Here is a 12566-nt window from a genome sequence, read left to right as displayed (position 1 = left end):
TGGACAAACTGGGTTACGCAGGCACCAGTGCAGTCCAAAGCGAAGGGACATTACCCAAGATGCTCAGGGCAAATATGGCTAGTGCAAGTGAGAATCATGTCGGCAGTGTCAGTAACAAGAGGGTAACAGTGGTGATGCGGAGGATGGCAACGGCAAGATGGATGAAGATAAATTGGATCATGATGACAGTCCTGAGGGTGTTGCCAGTGACAATGACATCAAGTGTGATTTACTGAGTACTGTGCCTAGGGTTTAGATGAGCTCCTTGAGTCATTACAACTACCGCATAGGATCAGCGATTTACCCATACAGAGCAATGGAGGGTCAGCACTGATCAGAGCACACGGCTAGCAATTGGAGTTGGCACTTGAGCCTGCCTGGGCTCCCAGCCTGTGTACCCTTGCAGGTGAGGCTGGCGCTGTCTCCATGCCAGGGTGCTCTGAGGGGCTCTGGGGCACACTGAGTAAGGGGAAAGGCTGGGCAGTCCAGGCCTTTGCGCTTTGGAAGCCTGCACCCCTCTGTGGCAGTGACCCCTCAGAGGGGCTATTTCTGGCACACTGGGTTCTGGAAAATGTCCTGCTAATGACACAGGATTATAAACAGTCCTTTTCCCAGAACAAAAATTTAACCTTTGTATCTCAATCTAATTAGAAGTATTTGCTCTTCCAGACACAGGTTTCCCTCCCCCCACCCCAGTGCCCCCTACCCTTCTTTGTTCCCTATTTAAGAGGTTTTTGTGTTGCCAGAAAGATCGGCCCCAAAACCTAGCTCTTTACGATGAACATCCCTGGCCTGAGACTCTAAGAGCCAGGCCTGTGTGTGAGAGGACCACAGTGGCCCTGGCACTGCAGGGGGTGTCTGGTATAGGTGTCTGGTGAGGCCCTGGCTGGATGAGGCCCTGGCTGGATGGTGGAACTGGCACTTGCTGACTTTCTCAGGCCACTGCCCAGGTGAGTGGCCCCTGTCTTGGACAGCAGTGGTGCTGAGGTGCGTCTCCGGCCTTCCCTAGCTGTCAGTAGCAGGGAACCCTGGGAGTACATGAGCTTGTCGGAGAACTTGGGAGCCAAGTCTGGCAAGAAGGCAGCATGCATGCAGAGGAAGCGGGACCAGGGTGGGGAAATAGCAAGTGTGTGCCTGGCACCTCCATGGGGCACCCGATTGCTTGTGGAAGAATGTATGCATTAGAAAGGTACGCCTCCTTCTTCAGGCTGTGGGGGCATAGGTCCTCTGCGAGCAGGACAAAGGTAGCCAGTAGTACAGAGCAAGATGAGAAACAGATGGAGGGCTGGCATTCGCTACCAGGGCAAGGAAAGAGCCAGAGCAACCTGACGGTGACCTCCTCGGCCAGCATCCCAGACCCCTCTTGTCCTTGGCAGAGGGCAGAGGAGCCCTGGCCAAGTCACCCTGGACTTCTATTTCCCCACACCTGCCTATCCTTCTGGGTCTCCCGGCCATTCTGCTTGCCTTACCAGCAGGCACCACTCACTTGTGCGAGGCCCGCACGAGACTGAGTCCCAAGGGTGCAATAGGGCTACCCCAGAGTCAAATAGCACAGGTGCATCTTGGACCCGTGACCTCTGTTTTGATGATTTGTTGAGTAGGTAGCAGTGGCTCCAGGAGCGTTGCTTCCTTTCAGCAAGCTCCTTGCACGTCACACCCCTTCCAGCATACTGACGGTTAAACCCAATGATGTCAGATTCTGCTCCTGGGACTAGTGATTGGGGGGTGCTCTCTTCCTGTGGACCAGCTGTGCAGACTCTGACCTGCGTGTTACACTCAAGAGTTCCTCAGTGTCCTTGGATTGGGTCCTGCCCCTCTAGTGGAGGACCACAGTGCTGGGAATCAGCGTCCTCTGTGTTAGTTGAACTTGAACATGACTTCTGAGACCAGGAGAGATAGCAGAGGCCATGGGCCCCCTGGAGCCCTTGCCAGGCCCAGGGGAGATTCATCCCTCCAACTGAAATACCATGTCTCTATTCCTATTAGGTAAAAGAAAAGGGAGCACTCCCTCAATGCCCACACAGATGTGCACACATATACGCATTATTGCAACATATATCTTCCTATACTTATTTACTGCGTACACTATAAACTAGAAAAATGGGAATAAAAGAAACGAGGCAATAAACTGAACATAAAGAAGTTTTATGGCGCCTCGGCATGACCTTGCCTCCTGTCCCCGGGAAGACCTTGGCGCATCCTGGTGTCCATGGCCAGTTTATGATGCCGGGGCCCACCTCTTTCATTTGTCATTAGTATCCGAGCAGAGCAAACATGAGCACTCTGTCCTCAAGGGGAGAACTTGCTCACAGTCCTTGCTTACCCTCACCAAGGTTAGGCCCAACTCCATCTGCCTGACCACCCTGTGTTCGTCAATTGAGTAGCATGTTAAGGAACTTATGGCCAGGGCTAATCCGGGCTGTGTCCTAGTCCTTTGGAAGGGCCGCACAGGACTCGGGAGGTAAAAGGCAATAGCCTATGAGGTGGGTGACTATTTTGTACATTCTTTGTTTTTTAGCCAAATTGGGAACACATTCATATGATAATTATGTTCTCATCTTTGGTGATAAGGCTGATGTTTAAAGCACAGAAATTTAATCACCAGGATAAGTTATTGACAATTATTACACCCTATAGGGAGAGCAAAAACAGTTCCCTGCCCCCCCCCCCCACTTGGAATTACCTCTTAGATACTTAGTGCATCTCAGGTCCTTAATGGTGAAGCCATGTTCACATCTGTAGAAAGGACAAAAAGGATGCTTCCCAAACTCAGCTCCTAGTGACTGGCTGGTATGTTTAACACAGAACTGGACCAGTCGTTAAGGGTGCAGTTCACATACTAGATGGAAAACAAAATGAGGGACCACTGTTGTGGTGCAGTAGGTTAAACCACTACTTGTGAAGTTGGCACGTGACAGCAAAGTGCAGGTTGATGCCCCAGCGGCTCACTTCCACTTCAGCTTATTTCCAATGAGCCTGGGAGGCAGCAAATGATGACCCAAGTCTTTGACTCCCCACCACTCACATAGGAGATCCTGGATGGACTGCGTGGCTCCTGGCTTGGGCTTGGTGCAAACATGCGATAGTAGACAGCTGGGGAGACAGGCGTGCTCACTCTTACTTTCTCACCACATGCTCACACTGCTGCTCTTTCCAATCTAAAAAAGCAAAGTACAAAATGAAGTGCAAACTGAGTGTGGGTAGAGGTCGGCAGGACTCCTCGCAGGGGTCTCTGGGGCGTCAGCCATGCCTCAGGGGTGGGGTTGCCCACAGGGGGCTGCTGGGTTCTTCCCCACACGCTGTAGAAGCAGGAGGAGGAAGCACTGTGAAGGCTGGTGGCCCGCTGCCTGCTGCTCTGGCCTGCCAGCTGCAGGTTCCCGCTCTCATTGCACATTCCACTTACCCAGGGAGTTTCTGCAAACTCAGATGCCTGGGTTCAGCCTGGGGAGTGGGCCCAGACATGACCCCATTGTCCAGGCTCCCAGGCCATTCCAGTGTGTGGCCAAGCCTGGGAGGCAATGGGAGGCCATCATTTCTCATGCTTGAATATTCGCACAAATCACCTGGCGGCTTGCAAAAATCCACAGCCCAGGCGAGCGGGCCTGGGTCGTGGCAGTTCTAGTAAGCTCCCAGGTGCTGCTGCTTTGCACAAGGACCGCCAAAGACCAGCCAGGGTTGAGCAGAAAAGGACTTTGACCTACACACTGCAAAAGTCACCAAGCTGCTGGCCATGTGCACCTGGAGAGCAGGTGTCTTGGCAGAGTTGTCAGGATCGATTGTCTGTACTGCCTGATTGAGGGGAGAGACTTTTAATTTGATAGAAAAACCTAGCTGCTTCAGCAGCGAAGGGGAGCAGGGCATACCTGCAGGGTGCTGGGGGTGCTGGGGAGCATCCCTGGGACCAGAGCTGGGGGCCCTGGCTCCTACAAGACACCCAGATTGGGAGAAGGGCCTGAGGCAGAGTCAGCGCAGCCTGAGCCAGAGTGTCCTGGTTGATGGGGTGGAGCACTGTGCTGTGGCCCGTCACTCCCCTGGACAGTCCATCCCCAGCTGCCAGGCGGCCTTTCCCACAGCTGCCTCTTGTAGGGCCTGTGGGTTGCACTAGCAGCTGGCTGGAGGCCAAGTGAGGGAGGGTCTGTGGGGTCATGCATACCCAGCTCACCCATCTTGCATCAGCCACACTGCCAGTGATAACGGGTGCAGGCGGATTGGATGGGTGACCTCATTTAAACCCATGTGAAAATCATGTTTTTGTAAAACCCAAACAAAACATCCCCTGTCACCTCTGAAGAAACTCATGCTTCCTCCATGGCAGCAGGAGCACTAGCCATTAATTGGCGCCTCCTGCCAGGACGCTCCTTGTTTTGAAGAGGTCCCCAGCCCGCCTGCCTGGGGGCGGGGACGGCCTTCTGCAGCCTCTCCACTCATTACTGCCTTTGCAGCTCCTTGTCCTCAGGGACAGGACTTGCGCTGTGAGTCTGCAATTCCTGAGCTGCTTTTTATTGTCACGGCATCTCTAGGGCTTGCACAGCAATGTGAGTGCTCTGCGCCCACAGTCCCTCAGCTGCTGGCCCATGTCGCAAAGGCCTACCTGCTGGCAGGGGTGACAATAAGAGAACAGGTGCAGACAATAAGAGAAGGTGGGAGTTAGAGGAGAGCATTTCTGGGGGTGTGGAATGGCACATCATGCTTTCTTCACTTGGGTCTCCCGGGCCAGAGCTTGGGTGGCAGAAGGCAAGGCCATCTCTTGGTGGGCAGGTGGCTCTTTAGGACAGGGGAGTGCTCGCGCTCTGCCCTGGCTGAGCAGGTAAGCACAGCTTGGTGCCAGGACTGTAAGCTGCTCTCCATGCTCCTGCACCCTTCCTGTCTACCATCCCATCACTGCTAGCCTCACTGCTAGGGACTCAGTGCCAGCACAGGGCCTGGTGCCCTCCTGTGAAGTGACATGTCTCAGGAAGGTAGGCTCGGGGCAGCCAGAAGTGGGCTGCACTTGCCCAGGGACAGCAGCTCTGGGACGGAGGGGACAGTGGAAATGCTTGTGAGAAGGAGAAGAATGCTACTGGCTAGAGGTGGTCCTTGGGGTTCCTCCAGGAACTAGGAAGCCTGGCCTTGGGCCTGAACTCTGATGCCCAGCCCTTGGGCACCCTTATGCTAGTTATTGGACTGCCCTGTAAGTTTACTTTTCCCTTCTACAAAACGGGCCTGGTTCAAGGACCTCTCTAGCATGGTTATTCCAATAGACCCAGGCAATGCACAGGAAGTGCTCAGCAGGGGGCCTGGCACACAGCCAAGGCTCAGTGCATTTTATCCCTTGTGGAAGGTTGCTCACCCTGCCAACGTACTCTCACCCACACTCTCAGCAAGAGAATTCAGGGCGAGTTAGCAGGCCCAGCCTGGGTCCAGGTAAGGACAGCGGGCTCCCACCGGGGACCATGACAGTGAGTGTGCATGCAAGGGGTAGGTGGAACGAGGAGCCAGAAATGTAAGTGCTCTTCCTGAGGAGGAGGCAACAGCCAGGGAAGGAGGGTGGCCGACACCGGTGGGTGGGTCGTCAGAGGCAGCTGGTGTGAGACCGCAGCCACACAGCTGGAGAGCCTGAACATCCCAGGAAGTCTTCTCCTGCAGGCTGGGGGGTGGCTGCAGGTGCTAAGTCCAGCCGCAGCTGCCTTTGTCCTCAGCAGCCCCACCCCGCTGCCCTTCAGCCTGTTCCTACTTCCTGAGGAACAGATTGGGCCCTCTGTAGTAAGCCTTAGGTTGGTGGGGCCCTGGCAGGGATGCCTCTGCTCACACAGCCTGGATGTCCACTTGTGCTAGCCAGCCCCCATCTGATCACAGCCATGAGCCTTCACCAGGCCACAGTCTCCACCCAAAAAGAACCTTGTGCTGTTTCACCCATGCCTACATCTGTAGCCTGCAGCAAAGGGCCAGCATGCAGTGGCATTCAGTAAGTTAACTAGATGCACGCAGGTGGGCGTGCACGTGAGCTGGGACAAGCTCCTAGTGGGGGCAGGCTGCATCCCACCGCTGCTGCCAAGGACTGTGGACACAGCATGGTGTCCGGAATGCACTGGAGCCCTCCTCGGCAGCCCCTGGGTTGGCCGTCAGTCATTCTCCACAAAGCTCTCTGCATGGCATCCTTTCCCTTCCTGCCCCCTACCTCCGAGAAACTGCTTACTCTGTGCAGTTGATGCCTGCAGCTCTCAGAATTGTTCACTTGTTAAAGCTGCCTTCCTGTGGAGAGGTATGCTAGGCCACCCCTCTTTGTTGTTTGGGAGGGTGTGTTGGTGATCTGGGGTGAGATGGGCGAGATGAGATAACAGCAGCGCTAGATGGCCGGGACAGGTGAGGTCAAGATTCTGCATTGCCCAAGGTAGGCCCGCAGAAGGGAGGCTTACTGAGTTATTATTGAGCTCAACCAGACTCCGGGGCTATACACATCTCAGAGCCAGACATGGTGCCCGCCTTCTCCATGGTAACAGGGCTAACTATGGACACGTTTCCATGGAGAGCCATAGCGCAGCTGCAGCTCTGCTTCCTCTAGGAAGCATGCGTGCTGGGCTGTTCTAGCCTCCAGGAGGTGGCCACCATGCCACAGAAGGCACAAAGGTCACCAAGAGATGGGCGTTCCCCTCTGCGGGTTTCAGTTTCAAGCCAGTGTGTCCCTTTCTCCCAGTCCTGGACTCACGGACAGCACCTTCTCCGGGCAGCTCCACAGTAAGACAGGCTGCAGGTCAGATGGACAACAGTGCTGGGCCCAATGACCACTTGTGCGTCAGCCATCTTCACCTTGCTCAGCAGAGTGGGTTTTCCTGTGATCGGGGGACATGGGGTGTCCTTGGTCCTGGGAAGACAATGAAACCATTGTGATGACCCTGGGCTTAACCCATCACTCTTCCTCTTGGCATATCTCCCAGTTTCTCAAAAATACTGAGATCATTTGTGATTTTCAAATACTTCCAGAATTACTGCAACAAAGAGCTTCAAAGATGCCCTTCTCCCATCTTCACAGACCATCCCAGTGTGACCAGGCCGTCTTTGTCCCTAGAGGAAAATAATCTCTGGCTGCTCGTTTGCATCTGAGCAAATCAGAGCTCCACACATTCTGACTCTGTGCCACAGTCACGTGGAGCAAAATCCTGCTTTCCTCAAAGGCCTGAGCGCATAGGCGAAGCCTCAGGCTCTGGCTTCCACAAACCCCGTCTAACCTCAGCCGGCTGTCTGATGCTTACCTCATCTGTGTTGGTAGCCTACTGGTCTGCTAAACTAGGGCTCCCCTTGCACAGCAGATCACATTAGCGTGTTCATGTAGATGAGAACGTATCTGCGATGTGCACCTATACACGGGGAAGAGATGGTAATTCTGCAGAGCTGTGCTGAGAGCATTGGAGGCAGGTGTAATTGTTCTCTTAAGGAAGATTCATGTTGTATCTTGCAGGTCAAGTGGCACCCGAGTCGAGTGATGGATGACCTGCAGGCCCAGAATCTGCCCATGGACATGACTGATTCCCCTCCTGCCCTGGCCAATAACAGACTGGAGAATGGCATGGCCCAGCTCATCACCACTGAGGCCTGGAACATCAACTCCACTGACTTGGTCAAGAAGGCCCTGGTGACTGTACCGGCCCCCTCTATTCTGACCCCGCCTGCCGAGTCCCAGAGTGGCATGGCTCTGAAGGTGGCGGCCACCGTGCTGCAGCCCCTGTGCCTCGGGGAGAGCCCTGTGGTGATGCCCATCCACATGCAGGTGGAGGGCAGCTCTGCCCCAGAGCTCAATCCCAATGCCAATGCCACATACGTCATGACCACGCAGGGCCCCGTGCAGCTGCCTGTGGTGCTGGAGCAGCATGTCTTCCAGCACCTCAACTCCCCTCTGGTCCTGCCGCAGGAGGCACCCTGCTCATCCAGCACCATCCACAACAACCTCTTCCAGGGAGCCGAGGACTCAGATGCACAGCCCCAGCTCCTGGACCTGCGGCTCCCCAGTCAGCCGCAGGAGCCCACACTGCCGTTCGAAGCCGTGCTACAGAATCTGTTTCCCTCCCAGGGCACACTCGGCCCCCCTCCCTGTCAGCCTCCTCCTGGCTATGCCGCTGTGCCGCCCCAGCCCTTCAACTCCCCTCTGTCCCCACTGGTCCCTCCTGCCACCCTCTTGGTGCCCTACCCTGTGATTGTCCCCCTGCCTGTGCCGGTCCCCATCCCCATCCCCATCCCCGTGCCTCAGAGTTCTGAGTCCAAGTTCAACCCCACTTTCCCCAAGCCGCCCTCTTCCTTCAACCTACACCCCTTTAAGGGCAGCCAGACCCCCCTAGAAAAGGACGAACTGAAGCCCTTGGACTTGCTACAGCCCAAGGAGTACTTCCAACTCAGCCGCCACACGGTCATCAAGATGGGCGGTGAGAACGAGGCCCTGGATCTCTCCATGAAGTCAGCAGCGCCCTGGCTGAAGGCTGGCCAAGCCAGTCCCACGGTCTTCCAGGAAGACACAGCCCTAGACCTGTCGCTGGCTGCCCACCGCAAACCTGAGCCGACCCCTGAGACACTATGTGACAGCAGCAACTCAGCCCACAGCCCTGGGCACACTCACATTGTGCTCGAGAAACTTGCCTGTGCCACGGAAAAGCCCTTGGCCCCTGCCACACCCCAAGAGGCCGGCACCCCAATGGATGGCCATAGCAACAGTGCCTCTGCCACCGCCTCCGAGATGCCTAGCCAGCCCAGCGGTGAGGTCAAGGCTGAAAATAACATTGAGAGTACAAGCGAGTCCCAGGCAGCCAAGGTCATTGTCTCCGTGGAAGACGCTGTGCCGACCATCTTCTGTGGCAAAATCAAAGGCCTCTCTGGTGTGTCCACCAAAAACTTCTCCTTCAAAAGAGAAGACGCCGTGCTTCAGGGCTACGACATCCACAGCGTGGGAGAAGAGTCTGTGGGAAACTCGGAGCCGCTTAGGAAGCCTGTCAAAAGCCGGAGCATAAAGTTAAAGAAAATGAACTCCCAGGAGATACACACACTGCCAATCAAGAAACAACGGCTGGCCACCTTTTTTCCAAGAAAATAAAGAAGGGCTTTTTAACATTTTTATGATTATAATATGGGGAAAGGTGTATTGGTTTTATAAAAAGGCATTTAAAACAAATTATCTTTGTTAATTATTTGGGGGTTAGTTGGGAAGTGGAAAGGGGGGTCGCCTTTAGAGGCCCTGGAAGCTGGGATCATTTTCTTTTTTAATTTTTGACTTTTCACAAATGAGTAAATAAGAGCAACCTATTTTTCAAGCAGATTGCACATTTTTTGCAGCTTTAATGGAATAGTGGGTGAATCAGAGGGGTTAAAAAGAAGCTATTTTCATTGCCACAAAGTGCTTTGATGATGTAATACCTAATAAAGGGTAGGATGACTATTTCACAATAAATGTTTGTTTGCACTAATTGGTTGCAGCATTGTGTCATTTAGAAAATGTGCATTCTGTAATTGGCATCATTTGGGCCCAAACTCTGGCTTTGTGTTTAGGGACCTAAGCTCTCTGGGCCTATTGGCAGAGCCCGCCCTCTGTCCCCAGAAAAGCCCATCAGGAATACGGATGCCTTTGAGCACATCTCTTCCGCCTCTAGGTCACCCCCCACACACACACACACATACTTTCTGTCATCTGTAAAGCTGTGGCAAGAATAGGGAGGCTGGGGGGTGAATTTTAAGAACTTGAGGCCCCTTCCAGTTTACATAGTTATTGGATGGAGAGAATTCTATGCCTACATGGTCCTTGGATCAAAACAGGGCAAGATCTCTGAAAGAAAAGAAAAAAAAATCTTTTGTGTCCACTTGTCGCACCCACGTTTGGCCAGAAAGGGCTTTCCACTGCAGAACAGTAACAGTAGCGTGGGCAGGGCGGGGGACAGGAGCAAGAAGAAGCCATTTCAAGGTGGGTTAGCCTGGTGGTTCTAGGGGGCTGCCAGTGTTCCCCAGGAGACATCTGGCAATGCCTGGAGGCACTTTGGGGTATCACGTTTAGGGAAAGTGCCACTGCTTGGCATCCAGTGAGGAGAGTCTGGGGTCATGCTAATTACCTGGCAATACACAGGACACCCCTAGCCAGGAAAGGGCTCGGAGCAGAGATGTTGGCAGTGTGGAGGCAGAGAGGCCCTGGTCTGGCTCATTCCTGCTGCACCTGGGAAGAGGGAAGGCCATGACATTCCTCCCACACAACAGCAACCCACCCACTCACAGACACACCAGGGAGGGGCAACACAGAGCTGCTAGGTGGCACATCATACTGTCTGAAACAGCACTGCACTCAGAGCCCATCCCGGCCACCTGCAATGAGTCCACGCGCAGCTTACTGCAACCACACCCACAAGGCAAAGGTCAGGTCGTGCATGTATAGGGCAACAGTACGAGCTGCCTCTGCAATATCCAGCCTGTGGGGAGTGTCTTTCTCCCACTCTTGGCCTGTGTTGCTCAAATTGCTTTTTCACTGTGTGACCATTTCTTTCTCGAAATGTAACCGAAGAGCTGTTTCTCATCAGGCTAACCTGGTTTCATTCTACAGCATCAGCCGGGCCCCATCCTTCCAGCTTCTGCATGCTCCAGCCTTTTTCCATTTTGAGTTCCAGCATGAGTTTCTGGCCATGTTTCCTGACCATGGCACATGTATTCTAGCTGCAAATCAAACACAAATGTGCCCAGGGCCTGGCGTTCCCCGCTTGCCCTGACGTCTTTTCGCCTCATGTTTTGCAGTTCCCACTGCCACGCAGCGCTGGCCAGTTTTCCCACCGCAGCCAGCAGTGCCAGCAGCTTGCAGTGGCCTAGGGGAGAGCTGGGGCTTATCCGACCTCAGGGGAATGCGATTCCCCATTTGCCCTTTTGAAGCAAATGCTTAACACTGAGCAACATACAAGTAGAAAGGAAGACATCTGTAGCCTATAGTTATCTTACACATTTCTCTTTGTTGTCTCTGAACCCACCCTTTTCACTCAGGGTGGCAGTTCAGACTCGGTAAGAAAGGTGGGCTCCCAGAGTGTTGAGGCAGTAGAAGCTGGGCCTCCAGCCCTGCGAACAGGCCTCCACACCCATCCTGAGGCATGGCCACTCAGGCCTTACTGTTCATTAACTGGTATCTCTGGGGAGAGGCTATTGCCATGCGGAGCTGGCTATAGTCAGGCAGCTCATCCACTGTGACCTGGGAAGGCTGCACACACGTGCTGGGTTGGGACTAGGGTTGTGCTGCTGGGTCAGTGCCATGATCTATCTTCACTGAAAATGGGAATGCAATCAACATGGCTGTGGGCAAGCCAGGGTCTCAGGAGACAGACATGGGATCAGTGCTGTGGCCAGTGAGTTGACATTTCCTGGTGCCCTGTTCTATAAGCCCTCCCCAGCCGACAGCTTACTGCCTGTTGCCAGCCTTAAAGGACCATGCCATCAGCCTGAAACTGGCTTGCGGGATGAGGCACGTCATCTCCATGACACTTACCAAGTAGGCCACTGGTGCACGCTCAGGCTCCACAGCTTTTCTGTTGGATTTAGCAGCTGTGGTCATGCTTAGCTCCCCACTGTTGGCAAATGCTTCTGGGTAAGCCGCTTCCAGGTTTGAGCCAATCAGGGTTTCCATCAGCCTTTTGCTCATGACATCATTTTGCATGTCTTCTCAAAAGTGTGCTGAGCTGACCAGCCTAAAGACAAATTTTCAGAGTCGTTTAGGGAATAGGATGAGTCTTCAGCAATGGGGATGTTTGGTTAGGCTTGTCAAGATGGCTTCAGTTGGCTTCAGTTCCAAAATGACTTTAAAAAGATTGCAAAAAATCATCAAGATTCAGATCTAGGGGTAGTGATCTTTTTGGCAGAGGAAAAGCTAGCTAACAGAGAGGGTGGAAAGTGAAACATGTAAAGAAAAAACTTCTCCAGTAACCTAAAAACAAAAAATTCTACACTGCAAAGTTTTGTTTAGATTCACAGGCAAAACTCTCACACTTTGACCATGAAAAACATGTCTGCAGTGGTAGACACTTCAAACACAAAGAAGGAAGGAAGGGGAAGGAGGGAGGGGAAGGGAGGGCGAGAGGCCAGTGAGAGAGTATGTCAGTACACTATCTGCATAAACATTAGAGTTAGCAAGAGAGTGGGAAAGGCTTTTGCTTGCATTTTTTTTTTCCAGTGAGAAAATTGAAGCTCAGCGAAAGAGTTTTCTGCTCTCAGTTTTTAGTCTCAACAGCTCAAAAAAGCAGCACTTGGTGATGCGTACCCTGAAATATTAGGGATGAAGCCCAATGAGCCCACAGGAATGTAGGCCCTTGGGCGTGGGGGCAGACCTGGGTGGAACTCGGGAACACTCTGAATGTCGGGTTTCCTTCCATCATGTGCGAGCCCACTGCAGCGAGGTGGAACGCCCAGCGCACTTGGCACCAGGGTAAAGGGTATGCTTGAAGCTGGAGGGTGGGGATGCCAAGCCTTTAAAAGCCACACTTCAAAGCTGCTAAGCTGAAAACTAACAGCAGGAAAACAGCATTCGAGGTCTTTCTGGAAGACTTTATTACTCATTTAAAAAGGCGTTTCCACAGCTGCTCACCCCCACA

General features: G+C 53.4%; 1 protein-coding gene across 3 annotated transcripts in view; it reads left to right on the top strand.

Annotated features, from left to right (window-relative positions):
- Positions 1–9425, top strand: part of RAI2 (retinoic acid induced 2) — a 55815-nt gene extending 46390 nt beyond the window's left edge. For 2 of the 3 annotated variants that reach the window (XM_041001281.1, XM_041001271.1), the window contains exon 2: positions 7436–9425. In XM_041001281.1, coding sequence (XP_040857215.1) covers positions 7460–9055 — 1596 coding nt within the window. In that variant the 5' untranslated portion in view covers positions 7436–7459 and the 3' untranslated portion in view covers positions 9056–9425. The remainder of the gene's footprint in view (positions 1–7435) is intronic. The other variant, XM_041001289.1, reaches the window with a different exon arrangement.
- Positions 9426–12566: the final 3141 nt, after the last annotated feature.

Source organism: Ochotona curzoniae, unplaced genomic scaffold (genome assembly GCF_017591425.1).
Source record: "Ochotona curzoniae isolate NIBS_2020 unplaced genomic scaffold, NIBS_Ocur_1.0 contig_1274, whole genome shotgun sequence".
Classification (NCBI taxonomy): Eukaryota; Metazoa; Chordata; class Mammalia; order Lagomorpha; family Ochotonidae; genus Ochotona; species Ochotona curzoniae.
Note: the sequence above shows the minus strand (reverse complement) of the source record. Positions and strands in the feature narration are given on the sequence as shown.